The sequence below is a fragment of the Neovison vison genome, chromosome 6 (assembly GCF_020171115.1).
Source record: "Neovison vison isolate M4711 chromosome 6, ASM_NN_V1, whole genome shotgun sequence".
In the NCBI taxonomy this organism is placed as follows: domain Eukaryota; kingdom Metazoa; phylum Chordata; class Mammalia; order Carnivora; family Mustelidae; genus Neogale; species Neogale vison.
Window position 1 is genome coordinate 184,740,769 of NC_058096.1, and position 25,453 is coordinate 184,766,221.

The 25,453-nt window shown below is 38.2% G+C and overlaps 1 protein-coding gene and 1 non-coding gene across 2 annotated transcripts in view; both read left to right on the forward strand.

The window, feature by feature from the left end:
• LOC122909268 (RING1 and YY1 binding protein) overlaps nt 1–25,453 on the forward strand; it is an 82,169-nt gene that overhangs the window by 400 nt on the left and 56,316 nt on the right. Inside the window, exon 2 of the mRNA XM_044253155.1 lies at nt 466–591. Coding sequence (XP_044109090.1) covers nt 466–591 — 126 coding nt within the window. The remainder of the gene's footprint in view (nt 1–465; nt 592–25,453) is intronic.
• On the forward strand, nt 11,923–12,072 carry LOC122911047. Its single transcript, XR_006385374.1, has one exon. It is a non-coding gene; the product is annotated as a small nucleolar RNA SNORA62/SNORA6 family (small nucleolar RNA).

A 25,453-nucleotide genomic window follows, 5' to 3' on the forward strand; every position in this document is an offset into this window, starting at 1 on the left:
GATTTAACCAGGTGGGGAGGGAGGGAGGGCGCGAGCATGGGAGGGGAGAGGGAAGGAGCCGGCCCACTCCCCGCCGCCGGCCTCGGGCTGCCCCTGCGCGCCCCCTCCAGATCCGGCCCGCGGCTCCCCTGCCGGCCCCCCCAGCCCCACGCTCAAGTCCACAAGTCCGCCCGCTTCCTGCGCCCGCCGCGGCCTTTCCCGGGGCGCCGCCGCCGCCTGCTTTGCGAGGCAGCACGGTCCGGGCCCGGAGGTTGCAGGGTGCCGGTGGGGGCGCCCCGTGCCCTCCCCAGTCCCTGTTTCGGTCCCCGGAAAGGGTGGGTGGGTGGTCGCCCAAGCGAAGTTTCCAGCACTAGATTCCTGCGAAATTGCGACGGCTCACCAGCGTCTGTGTTTTGCTGTTTCTCCCCCTTTTTCCTGCTCCCTGTCTTTTCCCTCCCCTTTCCCCCACTCCTCACTCCTCCGAAGGCCAAAAAGACAAGCGAAACCTGCGGCAGACGAAGGCTTTTGGGATTGTAGCGTCTGCACCTTCAGAAACAGCGCTGAAGCATTTAAATGCAGCATCTGCGATGTGAGGAAAGGCACCTCCACCAGGTACTTGAAGATCTGTGTTAGCTTTTGTTGAAGGACTTTTGTTTTTTAAGGTCGGGGAGAGGGTGGAGAGCTATACTTCATGCCCTCTTTCCAACTTGTTGATTATGGCTTTTTTGCATTTGGGGGTGGTTGATGTGTGGTTTTGGTTGTGTGTATTTTGTGTTGTGTGCAAAGCGGTCTTATTCACTGAATGATTTATGGGAGGGGATTTTTCCAGGTTTTCGTCTTATTCCGAACAGGCTGGATTTATTTGACACTTGTATCCATTGGCTTATTGGTATTGGCTCAAAAAGAGAGGAAGCAGTGCTTTTGCTATGGATTGTAGGAGTTTAGACCTTTTATTTTCACCATGTGTAGAATGTTTTTAATTTGCCTGCCCTGAATTTTTTCTTTGAGCGATTTAGTGGTGGACGTACAGTTATGCTGGTTGTTGTGCTTTTCCTGTCTTGAGCTGCAACTGTCTTGTTACTTTCTTGTGCTTGAAAATAAATGTTGGGGTTTGATAAAGCAAGTGCATTTTTTTGGAAAGCTGAACTGTCAGTTTTGTGTTTTTTTTTTCCTGATTATCTTATGCTGAGGGGTGATGGAGGACGATTCTGCAAAATGGTGAAATGAATAGACTATTGAAGTTTTTCTGTGTTTAAAGTCTTATTACAGTGAAAAGAATGTTGAAAGAATTCCTTTTCATTTTTGTGAGGGTAGTAAATCGCATCTGGTATCAAAACGAGTTGAACTACTCCATGTTTAATGTTTGGATATATTTGGATAAAATGTCAAAGCTGATTCTATAGCCTTTTGGTTATCTTTTAAATTGAATCTGCACTTTGTGTCCTTAATGTTGGAGTTTGAAGTAAAGGTACTCTTGATGTTATTTCATAGGAAGGCATTGGGGTTATATGGGTGTGAAAGCTGGGGAGGAGTGAGTGCCTAGAGGATCCTTGAAGATATAAGTTGATTGCCAGAAGTCTCATTTCATCAGGTACTTGTTTTTGAGTCGGTGGTGGTCCAATATGATTGTGTTGCAGTACTTCATAGTTCTCACTGGATGTTATTCTTTGACTAAACTTATCCTGCCAGGGTTTCACTGCTTTATTTATACTTGGGATTACCTAGGGTATTGGGTAACCTGAAGAAGATAATTCTGGGATGATTTGGTCCAATTACTGGTGGAGCAGTTCTGCGACTTCTACTAACTCTTTCAATAAAGAGTGTTTTGAATGAAAGTACTCAAGAACTAACAATATTTTTCCAGAAGTTTTTACAGCAAATTCATGTCACTTTTTGTATTATGATAGAACAAATTTAGTTAAAATAAAAAGCACTTATTGGGAGCTTAATAGATTTTGTTTTGCTCTCTGAAACAGGGAATTCCATCAAATGGCATGAAAGTTTAGAAATGTATTTGTTATTTAAAGCAATAGTGATTGTATTTTATTTATGAGTAATGTTTTTTTACATGTAGAATCCCTCAGAGGCCAAACCTCTTTATTGTGGTTTTGCTTTGAGTGTTACCGTAGATGATGCTCAAGTAAATGACTAGGAAACTCCTAAGAACTTGAGAACTTAACTGGTGAAGAGCAAAACCAAATTCAAGTTTACATCTGATGTATTGCTGGGAATAATTATCTTATAATGAAATGCATTTCAGTTTCTACATGTTTTTAAGAAAAATCTGACTTATCAACTTTTTGGAAGCATGTGGGAGGTTTTGATTTTAAAAGCAATAGAGATGTTTTATCAGAGTTACAGATGATGACAGTGAAATTCAGTTTTTTAAAAGATATATTAAATTACTAAAGACGAAATATTTCAGGAACCAGGATACTTATCTCTTATCTTTAAGGGTTTTCGTGTAATTTTTTGAGGTCTCTGGTTGAGTAGGATTTGAACACAGATTCCCAAGATTTGAGGACTTAATACTCTTCTTAAAAGTTGCGATACCTTTACGTGGCCTTTTTGTTTCATCTTGGTTATTGTCAGTGTTTTGGTGTTTGAGATCTATTCTTGAAGCCATCTTTAATTGGAAAGCAGACAACATTTTGGCTTTCTTAGGCTAGAAATGGTTTTCATGCGGGAAGGCGACTTTCAACAGGTCTTCATCCAGGGGTTATGAGGTGTAGAAACTGTTGGTTAATTTCCCTGCCATACTAGTTACCGCTCTGTGATTTTCCTGTAATTTTTTTGGTACTTCAAAGATTGAATACTTTTTGTCTTGCATAGTTTTAATCAGATCTGGTATTGATGACAGTAGAAAACTTGTTGGGTTTGGACGGTGAGTAATAGGCAAAAATTTGTGATTTTAGAATAACTTTTAAAAATAATAAAAGGGTTATGTTAACCTGCTGGCTGGCGTAGAAATTGGGTTTTATTGCTCTGAGCTGGTGTTTCTTATTCATATTATAACAACAGCCTAGCTGCTGGCCTAGCCAGTGGTAATTTTGGAGTTTGTTCATCATTTTTGTCTTTATTGCCATAATCTACCAAGTCAACGAAGGAAGTCAGAGTTTAATTAGTAGTAGGTCCAGCAGGACACAGAACTGTATTTACCCTTTGAGGATAGAATTGGTGTCACTTAATTTAATGAGGAGAATAATAACTCTTACCCAAAGAGCATTTATTAAATTCCTAGGATGTGAAAGATACTGGTCAAGACATTGGTGAGGGGTGGGGGGGGTTGGTTAGAAATGCACAAGGATGAGCAGAATCCAAGTTTTAAAGGCTCTGAGAGAGGTATAAATAAAGTGCAGTGTGGGAGATTGGAGCAGTCTGGCTTGGGGAATCAATTAGAATGCCTCCTCCTCCTTCCCATTTCTTCTGAAAAGGGAATTGATTTCTATGAGTTCACCTGCCAACTTTTCATTGTTATTGCCATGTGTACTTTATATGTTGAATTCTCCAGGTAGATTCATGGAAGTGATTCATAAGGTCTTTTTTCTTACTGGAGCAGCACAGAGCAGAATGGAAGGAGGTCAGATGCTCCAAAGGAACGTATTAAGGGAAGGAGGAGGATATACTTAATAGGATACTTGGAGGTTCAGGGGGAAACAGTGGTCTATATTAGATGTGTCAGTTATATGGAGGGTCTCTTTGGGTCTTAGATACATTCCTTTTTCTAACTATATCATTGCACTCTGCTCCTTGCTGGTGATTATTGTATTGTTTTATTGAGGTGTGATTTACATACTGTAGAATTCACTAATAGTAAGTGCATGATTCATTGAATTTCAGTTATTTTAAAGATTTGTGCAACCATCACCACAAAATGAGTTTGGGAAGATTTCCATCACATCCTATGGTTTTCTCCTGTTTGTTCTGTGATACAATTTAAAAGCATGGAGGGCTTACCTGCTCCCGGGAAGGTTGCCTCCTCACCATGCTGAGAGAACTCTACCCTAAGCCTTTCAACATAGGAAATAAAGGAGTGTATATTTAAGGTGGCTGTGGGTGGGGAGGAAACTCTTTCCCTTTCCTAGGTGATAATAGGAAATAGATAAAGTAGGGTTTGCCAGTCTCATGAAAGATGATGCCATCAGCTTTTAGAATGAAAAACCCCTGCATATTAACAACTTTACTTAACCATTTTGTTAAGTGGAAGTTCTTGAGTGTGAGCAGAGTAACTTCCTAGACTCGGTGGTAGATTCAATGTACTTTGCTTCGGTCTTGCTACTTCTCTGAATCCAGTAATGTCTTTGTTGGAAATAAAGATTGCCAGGGTACTGCTGCAGCAGGGGGAGCTGATTCGTGCCTCTTTGATCATAGTGCTGCATTTGACCCTCAGCTACTGCTTAAATGACACTCACTTGAAAGTTGGTAAATTTTTGTGTTGGGTTAATTACCATAGATTTAGAACTTGTCTAGTCTTAAGAGCCAGATTTTATTGTGATACTGGGTTCAAATCATGTTTATTTGCATATCATCTCTGAAAAGTTTTTAGAGCTTTTGCAGACAGAAGTGAGGAAATACTTTAGATGTGTAATAAAATTATGTCACTTAAAAAAAAAAGTTGGTACTCAGTATGTTGAATTAGAAGTTGGTACTCTGTTTTGTTTGGAAAACGTTTCCTTTGTTCTGGAACGCCCTCATCTTTTTTTTTTTTTTTTTTTTTTTTAAAGATTTTATTTATTTGACAGAAAGAGAGATCACAAGTAGGCAGAGAGGCAGGTAGAGAGAGGGTGAAGCAGGCTCCCTGCTGAGCAAAGAGCCTGATGTGGGGCTCGATCTCAGGACCCTGAGATCATGACCTGAGCTGAAGGCAGAGGCTTAACCCACTGAGTCAGCCAGGCTCCCCGACTCCCTCATTTTTTGTAGTTGTTAAGTTTGGACATTTCTCTCCTCAGATTCAGGTAGCCCGACAACTCAATAGCCCATGAATAGTCATGAAGTACTTCAGAAGTTTTAGGGGAAAACATACATACTTAGCGAGACGTGAAAGTTCTGATCTTGCTTCAGAAGTGCATCTCCCGGAGATAATAATTTTCAGATAAGAAACTCCCAGAAAGCAGGGATGGGGTGTACCTAACCTGGAGTAGAGCCAGGTTTCTTTCCTATGGTTTCGGATCATCCACCACAGTGGTTTTTCTCCTTAGGTCACGTGGGTTTTACTGTAGTGTTTGTCTTTCATAAAATTTCTCCATTAAATCCATGGAAATAATACATTATTTATAAATATATGTATAAACATTTACACATTTATAAATAAATGTATAAATACATTAAATACATGGAAAAATTACGTGTCTTCTGAACCATCAAACTTTACCAAACCTTTTGGCCTCAAAGCTGGTATGTTTTTAAAGATCACTCTTATCCAGAAACGGTGATAATTTATTTTGTATTTGCTATTACATTGAACTTACTGATTTATTGGTACTGACTTGATCTTATGTATACTTGGTGACCTTAAAGTAAATTACCTGGGTAGTTGTGGTTATTTGACAAATTTTTATTGAGCACACAGCCAAATGGGCTCTGGTATACAGTGGTGGAGAAACAGACAAGGTCCTTGTTCTCATGGGGTTTGAAATACTATGGAGAAGAAGAGAAAATAAGCAAGTAAACAGAAATATAAAATAATTTTGGCCAATGGCAAGTGTTTTGGGAAATCAGCAGAATGTGGAGCTGCAGAGTGATGAGAACTTCTTTCTAGACAGTGTTAAGGTACACATTGGCCTTTTTAGGCAGCGTGCATACTCCTTTCTTTTGGAGCAAGGGATCGTTACTTCTGTAGGTTATTTCTGTAGCCCCTGCCATTTAGCTCATTGAGTTGGGGACAATTTAAAGTTGGAACCTTTGTATACAGGCTAGTTAGCTTTTCCTTAGTTGCCTGCCATCTACTGAGGCCAGGCCAGCTAACTTGTCAGTGTATCCTGTCAGTTACTGGGATGGGAGGTTGGAGTGGATTCCTCATGAGGCATACATTTATCCTGTGCTTCTGTCAGTGCTAAAGAAATTCCAAGATTAATAAAAACTATTGGTAAACGGCAGCTACTTGAGGGAGGTTGTCAGCACTACCTCAGTTCATTAGAACTTCAGGTAATAGTGGATCTCTAAATGTCTCCTTTGCAGTCTGAACATTCTTTGCAGTTCTTTGCAGTCTGAAACGTCCTGCAGTCTTTTGGCTCTCATTTTCTCTTTGGCTCTGTCACCAGGGCCTTTTTGTTTGTGGAGTCTTCTTCCCCATCAGGAAGTTCCCTCATTCTTTTTTAGGTAAGGAGGGTTTTGGTTTTGTTTTTGTTTGTTTTTAAGGTTTATTTATTCTTTTAAAGATACTTGTTTATTTGAGAGCCTCTCTGTGGGGGCAGAGGGAGAGAGAGAATCTTAAGTATACTCTGCACTGAACCCGGAGCCAGACTGAGGGCTCCATCCCAGGATCCTGAGATCATGACCTGAGCCAAAGTCAGGAGTTGGATGCTTAACCCACTGAGCCACCCAGGCACCCCTTTAAGTAAAATTTTTGAACTGTAGCATATGTACAGAGAAGTGCACAAATCAATAAGCAAAAGCTTGAGGAACCTTCACAAGGTGAACACACCATGTGACTTGCACCCAGGACACCAGAGTCTATGATACACTCCTTTTTTTTTTTTTTTTTTTTTTTAAGATTTTATTTATTTATCTGACAGAGATCACAAGTAGGCAGGCAGGCAGAGAGAGAGAGAGAGAGAGAGAGAGGAGGAAGCAGGCTCCCTGCTAAGCAGGGAGCTTGATCCCAGGACCCTGAGATCATGACCTGAGCTGAAGGCAGAGGCTTTAACCCACTGAGCCACATAGGCGCCCCTATGATACACTCTTGACAGTCACTTCAGCCACTGTTCTTGCATGTTTCTGAATTTGGTGTAAGTGGAGCCATCCAGTTAGATGCACTCCTGGGCCTGCCTTACTGAGATTCATCTGTGTTTGTGTGCATGGGTCTGAATTTACCAGTGCTGTTGTTTCATCCTAAGACTATTTTAGAGCTCAACTCTGCATGTAGACCCTTACACATTCTAGAAATAGGGTATCTCCTTGGTATCTTTTTATTACCTACATACTTGAACATAGGTGTTTTCTCTCAGCTGTAGTGTAAATTCACACATCATTGAGTGTAAGGATAAAGGCTGGTGTGTGGAACATTTCTACAGTACATAAATGAAGTAAACTTTTGCCTTATCAGTTGTAGTGTTTTATCAGTCATTTATATTTCAAGTCATTGGTTAAGTAAATAAAAAATACCTGCTTTCAGGGAACCTAACAGATGTTGAAAAGGCGAGACAAAAAGATCTTCAGTGGTGTGAGGAGCACCCAGTGGTGGTAGGCGTGGAATAAATGAGTACATGGTAGAGATAGTTGGTCTTTGTGGGTATATTGGGAAAGGCCTTACTGAATCTGGGATTTATGATTCTTAGATGTAGTTTGTTGTGCAGGCTGATACAAGTTAGTAGTTTGCTCCCTTCTACATCCTTTTCAGCTCTTCCTTCACTTCAGATGTCATCCATACCTTTCCACTTCTCCCCACAGGCTGGTAATTCCCATTTACTGCATAATCGTCACCAGCCTTATGCATCCGTGCTCATGGCAGTCAGATCCAACTCTCTCTGCTTGGTCCACTTAAATTACGTCCTAGTTCTCGTTGCCTTTAAGATAAAGTTCAAGTACTAAGCATCACAAGGGGCTTCTGATGTAGTCCTTTCATGTCCCTTTAGGATTTCTGCAAGCGGACTGCCACCAAACCCCATCTGCCCTCCACATATAGCGTGTGTGTGTGTGTGTGTGTGTGTGTTTTCTGCCAAACTGCTTGTTTCCCAGGCATGGACCATGATACCTCATTTCCATACCTTCACACCTTCTCTGGATTTTCTCTGAAATGCTTTTCCTTCCTTCTGTGTCCTGCCTCACTACTGTTTGTACTCCTAGATGTCTCAGGAAGCCTTTTCATCACTCCAGTCAGGTGTAGTTCATCATTAACACTTGAATTGTATTTTTATTTGATTGCCTCCCCCTCCAAATCATGTATAACTCACTTAACACTTGAACAGAATTTTTATTTGATCACCTGTTATGTTTTTACTTGTTTTACCTGGAACATAACACCTGTTATGTTCTACCTTTTTTAAGGGTAGAACCTTTAAAAAAAAAAAAAAACTTATTATTTTAATTTGAGAGAGGGAGGGTTGGTGGGGACAGAGGGAGAGAGTTTTAAGCAGTCTCCATGGAGTCTCAGAGCCCCATGTGGGGCTCCATGTGATGTCCCTGAGATTTTGACCTGAGTGGAAACCAAGAGTCCTATGCTTAACTGACTTGAGCCACCCAGCTGCCCCTCTGAGGTCAGGGCCTTTCTTTTCACAGCTTTATTTTTCTTAATAATGTAGTACATTGCCTGGCACTGACGGGTTCAGTAAGTGTATATGGAATAGATGAAGATGAGTTTCAATTGGAATCCCCCTTAAAAATCTTCAAATTCGTTTAAAAGTTTTATGTAATAAATAAGCTTTCATATTGGGGCTTGAATCCTGTGTGTGTAACGTTACTAGTTTAGGGGAAAGTTGTCTTTATGAAGTGTGTCCTTAAAAGTAATATACCTGTTTTTCTGGTTTTGTTTTTCTAAACATGTGCTGGAAATTAAACACAGAACTTGAGTCTTGGACGCTGTAGGCAGTGCATTTAAAGTACTTCCTGGAGTGGTTTGGAGCTTCAGAGCATGAGCACATTTACAATATACAATACAATACAGTACAACAATAACTCTGATGATTTCTAATCCTTTTTGGTTGCCCATTTGGTTATTTAAGCAGCCGAAAGTCTTATAAATCGGATAATGAAGCAGAGCATCAGTCATGTGCAAAATCACTTTTAAGGAACTAGATGGGTGTGTATGTAACCTGGCATCTAAAAAGTAGTTTAGAAATGGGTACAGAATGTGTTGGGTATTGATGCAGAGGTTATGCTGTCCATCATGTAAGTTCTCTTGTGTTAATATACCTATAAGTTGGAAGTTGTACGTAGAGTGTATTCTGTTGAGTAATCTGGATTAATTCTGTTAATCATTCACTTCATTTATGTAGCTTTAATTTCAGTTCTATGCAGTGATTGACTGTTATGTCAAAGAAGAATTGTCAATAAAGACTGCAAGAAAACTGCAGTGTTAGTCAGAAATCATGAATAGTTGAAATCACAAGGTAAACAAGTGAAATTTTGATTTTTTAATAGGATTAGATAATGCTCTCTTTCCCTCGCTTTATCATTTTAGAAAAACTATTTAAACGATCCTTTGGTTGAGAAAAGAAACAGGTAGAAGGGATATGTTTTTAAAAAAATCTTACTTAAAACTTTATAATTTAAGAGCATTAGCAATACATTTTAAGATGAAGTAGCTTTTAGGAGGGACGGGAAATTAAAGGTGATGTAGGATGCCAATTTTATCAGCCTGTATTGGACCTTAAAACCTATTGAGTACTTGGTGGTTTGTCATGGAGAAAATAAACCTGGTGACTGTTTCTAAGAAGAGATCAGATTTCATATATAGGGTATAAGGTTTATACACTGTTCATTCTTTTATAGAACTAAAAGTTGTTTAATATGATAAGTCTGCCGGGATATTCAAGGTTTCAAGAAATAAAAATTCAGCTGAAACTACCTTCAGTCAAAACCAAATAGTTCTATTGTCTTGGGGTGCCTGGGTGGCTCATTTGGTTAAGCATCTGCCTTTGGCTCAGGTCATGATCCCGAGGTCCTGGGATTGAGCCTCATTGGGCTCCCTGCTCAGGTCTTACTTGGAGGAAAATGGGACACTCACGCAGCTGGATAGGAAGTAGCTACCATAGTAACACACCTCTGTAACGGGGTTAATACTCAATGTATTCACTTTGAATTTCAGACTTTAATAAGCATGAAGGCCGGAACTCTGTTTATCTGGTACTAACTCAGCCTCTTATAAATTTTTATTACACGAAGGAGAGAAATTCTCCTTTATTTTGGTTGTGAAGGTGGTAATACATGCTTATAAGAAGTTACGGGACAAAACAACATAAAGGTCACTTTTTTTCTGCCATACATAATTGTTTTTATTTGACCAATTTATTTATTTATTTATTCCCTGGACCACAAATATTTGAGTAATTATAGTTTTCCAGGTGCTATTTAATATGCTAGTTCATTGAAATTTCAAAGTGTTGTAGGTTGTAGTTCCATGTAGGAATGGGAGTATCAAGCAGTGTGTATACAAAACTAATGGAGTCTCTGGTTTGAAAGACATCAGTTCTGACCTGTTGGTTTTATATGGTTCATTTTGGGTTTTTCTTCTAAGGAAATTTTTTGTGATCACTTCATGGTTTTACGGATTCCTTTTTGTAGGAAATAAAGCTAACATCCAGTTTCCAGTTTTCTTTTTGTGTTTTTTTTACTTTGGGGGAGAATGAAAATACATCTTTGAATTCTTAGTATCTGTGGCATGATTAACTTTGCCGAAGTCTTAAATGAAAAGAGTAAGTGTGTAAGGCAATCCAGATTCAATGTTTTTCTATTAAATTTGTTTAATGTTGTGGTTCTCAAACTTTAGTATATATCGAATCCCCTCGAATGCTTGTTGAAACACATTGCTTGATTTCTGGCTATACCCACCACCTTCCGGGTTTTTTTTTTTTTTAACTAAGTAGGCCTGGGGTAGGGCCTGTGAATTTGCATTTCTTAGAAGTTACTAGGTGATGTTAGTACTGCTAGTGTTGGTCTAGGGAGCACAATTTTGAGAACTGTTGGTTAGATGACCTTCAGTTCTGAAGAGAAGCCAGCCGTGTTTCTTAATGGATAGTTTTGATGTTAGAGAAAATTTATGTCTTGACATTTTGCAGTGAATTTAAGAGAAGTGATCTACATTCATGTTTTTATTTATTTAAAATATTTTATTTGTCAGAGAGAGAGAGAGTGAATGAGCAGAAGCAGGGAGAGCGGCAGGCAGAGGGAGAAGCAGGCTCCCTGCTAAGCAAGAAGCCCGTTGCAGGACTCAGTCTCAGGACCCTGGAATCATGACCTGAGCTGAAGGCAGTTGATTAACTGACTGAGCCACCCAGGCATCCCCACATCAATATAGTGATGTACATGAGCATGTACATGAACTTAGAGCTGGAATTAGAGGTGATTTCTTAATAAATAACATTGTGTCTAGTAGAAGAGTACTTATAAATTGGGGGACCATATCAACTAAATTGGACGCCATATCAACTAAAAATCAGATACTGTCTTGGGCTATTAATATGTGTGTTGGATTTCAGATACATGTATTTTTAAAAAGCTATTTCTTTGTAACATATGTTAGAACCAAGTTTGACAGTCAGTAAACTAGTGTTTCAGTAGAATGTTGGCCAAAGAATATGAATAGGTAGTCAATAAAAGAACTACAAATTAAGGCAGGAAACATGAGAAATGTATAACTTCTATTACTTAAATACAAAACAACATTTTTTGCAAGTTGAATTTTAAGACTAAAAATTTTTAGTCTAGGAAGAAGTGGACATTGTAACAAAGCCTTGGTGCTAGATAAGTTGCTTTAAATTTTCTGAAGGCCAGTTGGTATCAATTCCTTTAAAAATATTTGTACCTTGTGACCTAACATTTCAACTAGGAATTAGTGTTCTCTGCATATAAAAATTTCTGTGTTGGCTCAGTGGGTTAAGCTGCTGCCTTCGGCTCAGGTCATGATCTCGGGGTCCTGGGATCGAGTCCCGCGTCGGGCTTTCTGCTCGGCGGGGAGCCTGCTTCCCTCTATCTCTCTCTCTGCCTGCCTCTCTGTCTGCTTGTGATCTCTCTCTGTCAAATAAATAAATAAAATCTTTAAAAAAAAAATTCTGTGTAAATACATTTGTTACATCATTATTATAGCAAAAAATAGCTGCCTGGCCGATGAACTCATTAAGTGTTGGTAGAGTGCTACATGAGGGGCAGGTCTTTTGCTAAGACCACAAGGATCTGTGGCCCAAAAAGTGGAGTTTGATAGTAATTCTTGTTGCAATTAAAAAAAAAAATGCCTACATAGAAGTCAGGGAATTGATAAAAACTATGCAATAGTTATAAATATTTTGCAGCTCTTAAAAATGTCAGCTTTATTTGTAATACCCTAAAACTAGAAATAACCCAAATGTCCTTCAGTAGATTAGATGAGTGGTACATCCATACCAGATGGAATATAACTCAGCACTTAGGAAGGAACAAACTCTGGATACATACAACAACTGATGTGGATTTCAAGGGCTTGATGCTGAGTGAAAAAAGCCAGTCTGTACAGGTCACACACTTTAGGCAGCCATTAACATTTTTGTAATAACAAAGTTAGATTAACAGTCACCCAGCGGGGTGGGAGGGTGGTTGTGACTGTAAAAGGGTACTGAGAGGGAATGTTCTTTGTTAATTAAATCTAATCGTCATTGTGGTGGTTGTTACATGAATCTACACATGTGATAAGGTGACCTAAAACGTTACACATGCGTCCCAATGGCAGTTTCTTGGTTTTGATGTACTGTAATCCAGAGGATGCAACCCTGTCTGGGAAATGGTTTGCAAATTATATGGAACTTCATACTGTTTTTGCAACACTCTGTGAATCTGTAATTATTTCAAAATAAAACTGAAGTTTTAGAAAGAATATATAATAAAAGGAAATGTTCACAGTATTAGAAAAAAACAAGTTTCAAAATGATAAAACATGATCCTACTTTAATATTTCACACCACTTAATTTAATATATTTACTTGGAAGTAATAAGTGATCAAATTATTCTGAGCAGTAGCATGATGGATTCTTTTGGATTCTTTTGTGTGTGTGTATGCTTTTCTGTAATTTCTGTGGTTTAGATGAGTTGGTATCACTTTGGTAGTTGGAAAAACCAGTATTCATAATAAGTTCTAAAAATCTAATTCTGGAATGTTGAAATTTAAATAACATTTACATTGAGATTGTAAAGTTTTGTTTATATTGGTTACACTGATTTAGCATTTCAGTAGCTATTAGCTGAGATTAGAGAATATATTTATACTCTAAAACATGTTGTGTTTGTAAATTTAAAGCTGTTTTTTGCTCTTGGTATTACAAATGTCCTGTATGATGTTCTGACCCAGTGTTGTCCAGTGTAAGTATATACATTGCAAGCCACATGAAATTTTAGGCTTCATTAACCACAGTGAGAAAGTAAAAAGCAGGTGAAATGATTACTTTTAAAGATTTTATTTTGTTTCTTTGTCAGAGAGAGAGACAGACAGAGTGCATGCACAAGCGGGGGACGGGGTGGGGGGTGGCGGGCAGGCAGAGGAGGCAGACCAGGCTGAAAGGAGAAGCAGACTCCCTGCTAAGCAAAGAGTTGGATGCGGGATTTGATTCCAGGACTCTGAGATCATGACCTGAGCTCAAGCTTAATTAACTGAGCCACCCAGGTGTCCTTTGGTGAAATCATTTTTAAGAAAGTTATTTTATTTAATCAGTTATATCCAGAATGTTATCATTTCAATATGTAATCAGTATAAAATTGCAGTGAAATATTTTACATTCTTTTTATCATACTATGATAAAAATCATACTGTGATGTGGTATGCATTTTACAGTTACAGCATAACCAAGTTCAGACTAGCCACCTTTCAAGTGCTCAGTAGCCACATGTGGCAACCATATTGGAGAGTAGTAGTTGGCGTTGAGAGCCAAGGCTTTGGTGTCAGACCTCAGTTTGAGTAACACCAGCCATGTCATTTGCTAACCTGGTAACCTTGGGCAAGTTACTTACTCTTGTGGTTTGTGTTTCATTTGTGAATAGTAACTTCTCCATAGGGGTATTATAAGGTTTAAGTGAGAGAATGTTTGAAGGAACTTGGCACAAGACCTAACACAGAACACATAGTTAAAAGTAATGAAGCTGTTGATGGATTGTATTGTATTGGATTGAATGAGTCATCAGACTAAAGGCACAACTGATTTCTTAATAATATTACTAGTGAAAAATACATAAGTAGTACATGAGATAGTCTTTGTTTTCCAGAATTGAACTTTTGGGACCTGAGTTTTAAATGATGATGGAATAAGGGGACAAATATTTGAGCAGTCGTGTGCAGGGTATTTCACCAGGCACTTGAGCATTTAGACTTTAAGTCTCAAGATGATATTTTCAAGTACTATGCATTTGCACTGCACTTTACATTTACCATACTAGTTTTTTGTCTGTTTTTCCAGTGTAACACTGGAATTACAATTCTGAGATAGAGTTGGTTTTCCAACTTTCACAGTTGAGGAAGTTGAGACTCAGAAAAGTGAAGTAACTTAGTTGATTTCATACCCAGTTAGTAGAATAGAAGAAATAGAAAGGTGACATAATTAAATGGACAAATTAATAGGGAACCAAAGTGTTCTAACTGCATTCTTTTAATTTCTTTCCTTCTTCCTCTGCTGTCTCAGGGGAGGACACTTTTCCAGGGCCATTTAAATTAGATAAGGGCAATAATATAGTATCTACTTTGTTTAGAATTATCCTGATTATTAACTATTATTAGATATTAATCATATCATCCATGATGAAAAAGGTTAATGTAAGCCTATTAGGTTAAGCGATTTATTTTGCTTGTTGTGATGTTTCTGTTGATAATGTTGAGTTTTTCTCACCCTGTCTCTTGATGAAAATATACTCATGAAAATGGCCTGAGAATATGCAGTATAATACTGGTGACTGTCTTAAAATCACTTTTCAAGTACTGTTTATTACTTTACTCATTCAGAAAATTACACAATTCTTTGAAAGAACATGGCATGCCATCATTAAAATCAGTAGTCAGAGGCAGCAGTGAGTTTGGGAATGATTGACTCTCCCAAGGCAGTGGTGCCTGGACAGGATCTGATACAGGAGCACGTACAATTAGGCCTTTGGTCTCTGTGTTCTAATGTGTAGATTCTGCTTTCCACTGTATGCATTGCTGTCTTTATTTGTGTCGGTTTTTTTTTCCCCTCCAGTTAAGAAAATTGAAGGAGTCACAAGTCTTTTAATTTGTTGTTGAGTACTCTGGAACAAAATGTATGACAGTGAACTTATCATGACCTATACTTTTGGTGTACATCATTGATGTTTATTTATAATAGCAGGGATTGCATTTTGGTGCTCAAGACAGGAGTGATAATAGGGGGAGGTGGGTAGGTAGAGTGTTCTTTGCCTCTTTCTTTCCCCCATCCACCAGCCTCCTCCTTATGTGCCTGACAGTGCCTCTCTTCTTGTCTGCTGAACCTGTAAATGTATTAATGACACCTCATAATTCTTTATGAAGAACTCATTTCTGATTTTGGTGAATCTTAACAACAGGAAATTCTGTTAGAATTCTGTTAGAATTTAGTTAGAGTGGTTTTTTGTTTGTTTGTTTTTCTTTTTGTGAGGGCTATGGAATGTGGCTCTCCATCGAGACTAACTGAAATTTGATGTAAGTACGTTTCATAAATTTTTGTTTTTTCTCAGTGCTTTAGGATGTCTTAAAAGTTTTAGTATAGGGGCGCCTGGGTGGCTCAGTGGGTTAAGGCCTCTGCCTTCGGCTCAGGTCATAATCCCAGGGTCCTGGGATCAAGCCCCGAGTCGGGCTCTCTGCTTGGCCGGGAGCCTGCTTCCCTTCCTGTCTCTCTGCCTACTTGTGATCTCTGTCGAGTAAATAAGTAAAATCTTTAAAAAAAAAAAAAAAAAGTTTCAGTGTACACATTGTCTGTTTACCGCAATTATATTGTGAGTAAAGGTTTAAAAATGTCACATTGAACGATATTATGTGTGTGTAGATACATATGCAGGGTTGGGATTTTGAACCGTGGTTTGCAGTTAATTGAATTTCCTGAAATTCATGGAACTGGATGATTTCTTTGTTCCTCCAGTTATACTGTGATTTATGTCAGTTATGGCAGTTTCTAATGTAATAATGAAATATCATGATGCCAAATTACTTGTCTAAAGTTTATTGAAAATAATGTATTTGTAATGTGTCACTCCTCCACCTCCAGGATATTTATACATTTCAGAGTCTCTTAATAAGAAGGTTTTATCTGTTAAAACTTTTTGGCAAGAGTATGTGTAGTAGTGGGATGCTGGGTGGCTCAGTCGGTTAAGTGGCTGCCTTCCGCTTAGGTCATGAATTCCAGGGTCCTAGGATCGAGTCCCTCATCAGGCTTCTTGCTAGGCGGGGAGCCTGCTTCTCTGCCACTCTGCCTGCTTGTGCTCTCTCTCTCTCTCTGTCAAATAAATAAAATCTTTTTTAAAAAAGTACGTATAGGGGTGTGTGTGTGGCTCAGTGGGTTAAGCCTCTGCCTTCGGCTCAGGTCATGATCTCAGGTTCCTGGGATCGAGCCCCGCATCTGACTCTCTGCTCAGCAGGGAGCCTGCTTCTCCTCCCCCCCCCCCCCCCCCCGCCTCTCTGCCTACTTGTGATCTCTCTCTCTCTCTCTGTCAAATAAATAAATAAAATCTTTAAAAAAAAGTACGTATAGTTGAAATTTCCTTATTTAAGTTATAATTGAGGTTTTTATTTTGAAATCCTTCACTAATAACCCTTCATTTATGGACTTAAAAATCTTTGTTTTTCTCTTTCCCAGTCTAAGAACTTAAACTCATCACAGACTGACCAGATGACTAGATTCAGTTATCCTCCTATTACACAGCTTTAAGATAAGAGCTTTCTGTCAAAACACCTGGTGTGGAAGGTGTATTAACTACAGAATTGTGCACTACAGCCCGAGGGGTCTTCATAGTCTTTGTTGTTTAATTAAAAGAAAGACTCAGTGCTTCTCTTTTTCTTTTTTTTGGAAAGTGTATTACTGAAATAGTTAATACTGTATTATGCCCCAAGGTAAAGTTTGGTTCTGTTAGAACAGGTGTACATTTGTACTTTTTTATGCTTACTATTTATTGAATGGCTGTTATTGAGGGAGTGATTGGAACACAGACCTAGAGGGAGCTTAATTGGGTAACAGGAAGAAGAGTGGGACACCTCATCAAAGTCTTCATCTGTAACCTGCACTCAATCTAATAGTAATGCTGATAAGGGCCAACATTTAACCTGCATTTAACAAATAGGCACTATATTAAGACTATTTCATACATTGTCTCATTTAATCCTTTTAAGGGTATGATACATATATCCATTTTACAGATAACGAAATGAGCCTTGGAGTTTACATTCCCAGCTGGGTTTATATAGCATGGTTGCACTTGACTCATATCTTCTCCAATTTCACATTCATACTGTTTATAGTAGACTTTTTTCTGAAAACGGTGATATCATCTCTACAGCCACCAGTCTATAGGTATCATTAGACACCAACTGTGGCAGTCAGATGCCAAATTCTCTTGTTTTATTCCTCCTGTATTCCTGTCACTACCACCTTAATTTAGGTCCTCATTATTTAATTTTTCAGTTCATTGTGAACTTCATTAATTGCAAATCTCTACAGTACAGACCTGCACCTGGACTCTTGGAGTAGCTTTGCTCAGCCAGGTGTCTAGTGATCTCTCTAGAAAATAGATAGTGTAGCTTGTCTGCCTAGAATCCTTGGTTGCTGTCTGATTGCTGCCTGATTGCCGGAGGAGGTATTGCCTTGTCTCCTTCAACGACCTGACCTGTGAGGCCTGTCATGGTCTGGCTCTGTCCTACCTACCAGCTCATCTTTGCCACTTCTTACTTACCATGTGCCTTCTGGTCAAACTTGTGTTCCTCAGCATGTGCTCTCATGTCACTGTGTTGCCTGAAGATGTTCTACCTCTTACTTTTTAGTAAAAGTCACCTTTAGATGTAAGACTCAGCTCATGTAAACTTTTGGTAAAACTCTCAATTCTTTTTTTCTATGGTCATTGAAGAACTTGGTGCATTTCATTTTGTAGTGGAATTTCCTTTTTACATTTTGCCCCAGATTTAAATTTGAAGCCCACATGACCAAGGATACTTGTGCCACTGACACAGTTAAATTTTCAGAGGCAAGGTCTTAATGTGCTACAGCTTCTGTACTCTTGGGTGTAACTTTTAAAGTATAATCCATTCTTCCGATCTCTAGTTTTAAAATGTTTCCTTTTTAAAATAATGTCATATATTGATCAATTTTTCTGCAAATAGGGTATGTCTATTAAAAATTTTAAAAAGCACTTGGCGAATGACTTGGAAATACTGCCAACATTTGTTTACTTCCTCTCTTTAGTTTTTAATTTTACTCTTTGTATAGCCTCTCTCTCTCTCTCTTTTTTAAAAAAAGATTATTAATTTATTTATTTGACGCAGAGAATGACGGTGAGAGAGGGGATACAAGCAGGGGGAGTGGGAGAGGAAGAAGCAGCCCTCCTGCCAACCAGGGAGCCCTGTGCAGGGCTCGATCCCAGGACCCTGGGATTAAGACCTGAGCTGAAGGCAGAGGCTGAAGGACTGAGCCACCCAGGTGCCCCTCTTTGCATAGCCTCTCACTTTCTATTTATTTATTTGTTTGTTTGTTTGTCAGGGAGAGAGCACAAGCAGGCAGAGTGGCAGGCAGAGGGAGAAGCAGGCTCCCCACCCAGCAAGGAGTCTGATGCAGGACTCCATTCCAGGACCTGGGATCATGACCTGAGCCAAAGACAGCCTCTTAACTGACTGAGCCACCAGGGCATCCTTTTACATAGTCTCTTAACATTAGCTCTCTTGATCATCTCCCTTTCAAGTTCATACCTGCTCCTCTGCTCACAGCTGAGACAACAGTTTATTGCAAAATAGAATTCTCCACAACCAGTGTCTGTTTTAAAAAGGGTCACCTCAGGAGAACTAGAAAATGCCTTTCTCTTACATTCCATTTTGTTCTGTGCTTGCTGGCTTAAGGTTTTAGAAACAGAACTATCTTGAAACGTTTGTAAAACAGTGGCTAGAGTGGTCTAGATACAGTATGGCTTAAGGAGGAAAAGGATTAAAATTGACAAGATCATGAAGTCTGTTTTTCTTGGAAATTTTACAGCTGAATAGGACTCAGAATGACTGGGTTTCCCTTACTCAGCAAGGGATTTTCAGGAGGTGGGCTGGACAATCTTTTGAATTATTAGTAATTTAGATACTGGTATTTTATCTGTTACTTTTCAGGATTGAAGTCCTAGGTGATCTTTCCCTTTGAGTTGGTACTGTTTTATAAATGAAGCCTCTTAATTGTATATTTCATCTTCTTTTTTCTTTGGATTTCATTTGTTTATTTGACAGAGAATGCCTGTATGCCTGGAATTAAGTGCAGAAGGCCGGGCTGGGGGGAAGTTGGGGGGGTGGTTGGGGAGGTGGCAGGGAGAGGGGGAAGCTGGCTCTCCGCCCAACAGGGAGACCGATGTGGGGCTCAATTCCAGAACCCTGGGATCATGACCTAGGCCAAAGGGGGGATGCTTAACCAACTGAGTCATCCAGGTGCCCCGTACATCAGTATTTCCAAAAATCATTGATCTAATAATCAATTTCATGAGAGAAGATACATCTGGTGAGTTGGAATGTTCTGGTAAATAAGAATTTGTGACATTTTAAATTTGGTAACTATTAATAAGCATTTAATTAATGGAACACAAACTTTGCGAATATATAAATTCTCAGTGAAAATAGAGACTGATGCTGAACTGCGAAGTTGGCTTCTAAAGAGATTTACATGCAACCTTACAAAATCCATACCTAGTTGTAAAAACATTTGCAAACAGGAAATGTCCTATACAAACATGAGTAAATTTAGTACACAGCAACATGTTGATTCCTAACTGGGGAACTTCTGCTATATTTAGTGTTGGGCTTAATCGCATTAGTTAAACCAGCTAATGGTAACTTGATGAATCATTGTGATCCTCTTGTGGTTTTGAAAGGTGTATTTTCAGAATTAATTTTATTCATAACATGCTCAGAATATTGTATAAGGATATTTGCTTTGTTCTTCTCAGTGACCAGTATAATCTTTACTTTTCTGTTTTGTTTTGCAATCACCAGAAGTTTGCTTTGTTTCCAGTTCATTGATTTTTGACAAGTAAATAGGTAAATAGGTAAATAGGTCTAATTATTTTTTCTTATTCCTCCTTCCTTTATCCAGGCCCTCTAGTTTTATATGAAATAATGTTTTAGAAATAAGGGTTGTATTAGTTAACTCTTTACTTTTTCAAGTGTCTTATTATCTCTACAGTGAAATTTACATTTATGGTAGTTTTCTCCAAAGTCTTAGTAATAGTATGTTAAAGTGGTGGAAAATCTTTGAAATTCTAACATAATGACAGACATATCTTGACTATTTTTGTGTCATTTTAACTTTTCTAACCCTAGTGCAAACAAACCAATTTTTGAGGAAAGAGGTGTGAGCTAAACTTAAAACTGAGGCTTCATGGGTGGTATTTGCTACTTAGTCTTTCATCATAAAAAACTCTCTTACCTTTATGCGATTGGGCAAATCTATCTAGATTGTAGAAAGTAAGCTATAGAATGCGGTTTTCTTGGTCTTGTTTTTTTTTTTTTTTTTAATTTTTTTCTTTCCTTTAAAGAACAGGCTTTTGGGCTGATGGATTGTCCTTCAGAGTAGAATATTTGTAGTTTGCAGATAAATCAGACTTTTTCTATAGGTCCATTCTGGAGGATTATAATTTGGCGTTCAGTTTGGCAGATACTTGTATTAAATTGTGGACTACTGGGATGCCTGGGTGACTCAGTGGGTTAAGCCTCTGCCTTTGGCTCAGGTCATGATCTCAGGGTCCTGGGATAGAGCCCCACATCGGGCTTCTGCTCAGCGGGGAGCCTGCTTCCCCTCTCTCTCTCTACCTGCCTCTCTGCCTACTTGTGATATCTCTGTCAAATAAGTAAATAAATAAATATCTTTTTTTAAAAAATTAAAAATTGTGGAATACTATTTTTTGTATATGAATGAACACATTGGAATCAAGAAAGCAATCTTGTTGGCCTCCTCTGCTTTGCAGCAAAGAACAGCTGATAAATGCAGAGCAGTTCGTGCCATTTTTCCACTCGAATTTATATGATTTAGACTTTGTTCATGTAACCCGGAAATTCATTTTAATCATTAGGTTAAAGCTTTTTATCACCACTTAGCCCCAGCTCTAACAAACAAACCAACCCAACCCCTGAAATGTAAAAAAGAAGGCTTCCGGCAAGTGATAGTTGGTTTCCTTTTCTTCCCTTACCTCTGGCTTTTCAAGACTCAGTGGTGAAAACAAGTCCCACATCTCCCTGTGTCCAGCCCCACAAAAACTTTTAGACGCTATGAAGCAAGAAAGAGCTAACTAGAATGTTGATCTTTAAACTTAGCCTGGCTGTGTTTTTTTGCTGGGCAGATACTGGTATGGGGATCGGGAAGAAGAGTAGGATTTTACTCTTCTATAGGGAATATAAGAGCACAGTGACCCCAGAATTACATAAAGTTGTAAAGAACTTAGATTTATGAACTCTTCCAACCATCAGGAAAGCCACTTTATGCCTTGGAGAAACACTGATGGTACAGATTGTTTCTGAAAAGATGCATGTTATAATTTATGTGGTGTGTTTTGTGTGTGTGTGTGTGTGTGTGTGTGTGTGTAATGGTAATTACGGTATTGATACTAAATTTACAGCTAAAATGTTAGGCTCTAATTGCCAATTAAAATTACTAGGAATGAAGATAAAGCATTTTGAAAGCTAGTGAGAAAATACTTTGCTCTACAAAAAAATGATGTATTTGTAGCATTTCTAGAATACATTCTCAAACAGAACTAAACAACTAGATCTGATCTCTTAATTTTAAAAAATGAACAGTAAAACATGTAGATTAATTTATACAGTAATGTATTTTTCTCTATCTCTGTATTAATCCTCTCAAAAAACTAAAAAGTATTGTAATCAGGAGAAAAAGAACATCTTGTTATCAGGGTTTAATTTCTTTTAGGTTTATTAAAATTTAATTGGCCTGTAAGATACTCAGGTTTAAAAAATAACCTGGAAAACCACCACAGATAAGATAATTGTCATTTTGTCACCCCCCAAAATTTTCTCTTGCCCTTTGGTAATTCCTTCTACCCTTTTCTATCCCAAGTCAACCACTAATCTGCTTTCTGTAACTACAGGTCAGTTTGCATTTTCTTGAATTTTGTGTAACTGATTCTACAGTATGTACTTTTGGGTTTTCCTTTGGTTTCTTTAAATCAGTGTGCTTATTTTGAGATTCATCCATGTTTATTTTATCCCTTTTTATTGCTGGGTGCTATTCCATTATATGCCTGTTTTGCCGTTATATCTGTTCACGTGTTGATGGACATTTGAATTTCCAGTTTCTGGCCAATACAGATAGAGCTGTATTGTACATTCCTGAACAAGTCTTGTGTAGACATACACTTTCATTTTACTTGAGTAAAGCAGTGGAATCATTGGTGTTTTAACTTTGTAGCAAACTGCCAAACTCTTTCTTTTTAATCTTTTTTTCCCTCAGTGGTTGTGTGTGTTAAATTCTCAAAGCAGTGTGTGAGAGTTCAGTTGTTCCACATTTTGGCCAGCCTGGATGTATATAGCCTTTTTAATTTTAGGCAAATAGAGGGTGTCTGATGGTATTTCATTGTGGTTTTGTATTTCCTAATAACTAATAAAGATCGTTATTTTCACATGCTTATATGCCATCTTTTTAAGTTTTTTAAAATATCTTCTACCCATTTTTAAGTTTGGTTACTTAATGAATTGTGAGAGTTCTTTATTCTAGATTCAGATGTATGTTCTATGTATGTTTGTTTTCTTTTATAATTTTTATTTTTGTGTCATATTTAAGAAGTCTTTGCCAAACCCAACATCACCAAAATTTTCTCAGAGTTTTGTAGTAGAAGTTTTCACAGTTTTAACTCTTTTATGTCTGGGTATGTAGTCTGTTTTGAAGTGATACTTGTATACAGATTTGTAAGGGTGAGGTAAGCTGGGTTTGGGGTTTTTGGTTGTTTTCTCTGTTTTTGTTTTTGTTTGTTTGTTTTTAACATATGGCCATCCTGTTATTCTGGCATCATTTATTGGAAAGATTATTCTTTCTTCATTGAATTGCCTTGGCATGTTGGTGAAAATCAATGGACTGTGTATTTGATGCTGTTTCTGGACTCTGTCTTGTTCCATCAATCTGTTTTGTCTTTACACAGGTACTATACTGTCTTAGTGTTTTTTAAGGTCTTGAAGTCAGGGAGTATAAGACTACTAATATTGTTCATTTTCTTTTTTTTTTTTTTTAATATTTTTTATTTGTTTATTTTGAGAGAGAGAGAGAGAGCGCATGAGAGGGGAGGTCAGAGGGAGAAGCAGACTCCCCATGGAGCTGGGAGCCCGATGTGGGACTTGACCCCAGGGCTCTGGGACCATGACCTGAGCCGAAGGCAGTTGCTTAACCAACTGAGCCACCCAGGCGCCCTGTTATTCATTTTCAAAGTCACTTTGGCCTAGTCTGCTAGATCCTTTGTATTTGCATGTAAGTTTTAGAATCACACCCTGTCAATTAAAAATTTTTTTTTAAAAGATCTGTCTTTATTTGTCTGAGAGAGGCAGGCAGAGGGAGAAGCAGGCTCCCCACTGAGCAAGGAGCCCAATGCATGACCCAGTCCCAGGACCCTGGTGTCATGACCTGAGCTGAAGGCACATGCTTCAGTGACTGACCACCAAGGCATCCCCACCTTGTCAGTTTCTACAAAAAAGCCTGCCGGGATTTTTATGGGAATTCATTGAATTTGCAGAAAACTGACATCTTAACCAGATTAGATTCAGTGTTCAAATCCCTAAAAATGGTGTCTCCTCTTTAGTTAGGTCTTCTCTCAGCAGTGTTTTGTGTGTTTTAATATACCAATTGTGCATACCTTGTGTCAAATTCATCACAAAGTGTTTCACATTTTTGATGCTATACAAATTGTTCTTAGCTGATTTTTACAAATAGTTAACTTTTGTATGTCTCATACTGCATCTTTGCTAAACTAACCTATTCTAGTAGCTTTCTGAGGATTTTGCAGTTTTTTCCATAGATGATCTTATCTGTGAATTAAGACAGTTTTACTTTTCCAATTTGGATGCTTTTTTTTTTTTCTGCTCTTGCCTACTACATGGTTTAACTCTTCAGAACAGTCTTGAATAAAAGTAGTAAAGAGTTGACATCCCTGCATTGTTCTTGGGTTTTAATGGAGTAAAGCATTCAGTCTTTTATCATTAAGTATGGTATTAGTTGTAGTTTTTGAGGAAGTTCTCTTCTAGTTTGCTAAGAGTTTTTAATTAAGGAATCGATGTTGGATTTGTCAGGTGCATTTCCCTGTTCTGCATGTCCTGCATCTTTTAAGACAGTCATACAGTTTTTCATATTTAATGCTGAATTATATTGGTTGATTTTTGGAATTTAAACCAACCTTTCACTCCTAGGAAAAATCCCACTCTGTATTCTGTTGGCAGTAATCTGAGTTAGATTATTTTCTTTCGAAAGTGTATTTGCATCTGAGTTGCCTGGATGACTAAGTCTTTTAAGTGTCTGCCTTCAGCTCAGGTCATGATCCCAGCAGTCCTGCGTCAGGGACCCTGCTTCTCTAGCTCTCTTCAGTGCTCCTGCTCTCTCCTTATCTCTGTCTCTTGTCTCTCAGATTGGTCTAGCTTTCTTGCAACGTAGTTGGTTTTGTATTTAGACTGATGTGGCTCTCCTAGAATAAGGTGGGAACGCATAATTTTTCTTCTCCTCATTTAGAGTTTGTATAGAATTGATATTATTTCTTCTTAAGTGTTTGTTAGAATTCACCAGTGAAGCCATCTGGGCCTAGAGTTTTCCTTATGGAGGTTTTAACGACAAATTAAAGTGTATAGGAATATTTAGATTATTTGTTTCCTCTTGAATGAGTTTTGGCAGTTTGTGCCTTTCAAGAAATGTAGGAATTTGCCCATTTTACTGAAGTAAAGGTGTTGATAATATTCCCATATCGTTCTTTTTAATACCTGTAGCATTTATTGAGATGTCCCCTTTCTTAGTCCTTATTGATGATTTGTGTCTTTCTGATTTTATTTATCTGAACAAGATTTTGATTTTGTTGTTTTTTTCTTTGTTTATCTTGTTTTCCCTTGATTTCAGATCTGGTCTTTATTTTGCTTATTTTGAGTGTCATTTGCTCTTCTTTTCCTAGTTTCCTAAAGTATTAGTGTGGCCATTGATTAGTGGACCTTTTATTCTTATTTTTGTTTCATGTATAGGCGTTTGATGCTATAAATTAACCGCTCAAGTACTACTTTAGTTACAGTCCATAAAATTTGATAATGTATTTCATTTTCATTTGGCTCAAAATATTTTCTGACTGTCCCTTTCTCTTTTGGCTGGTGCTTTATTTTGAATTGTTGCTTCATTTCCAAATATGTGAGAATTGCAGTTATCCTGCTATTTTTTTACTTCTAATTTAATTCTTCTG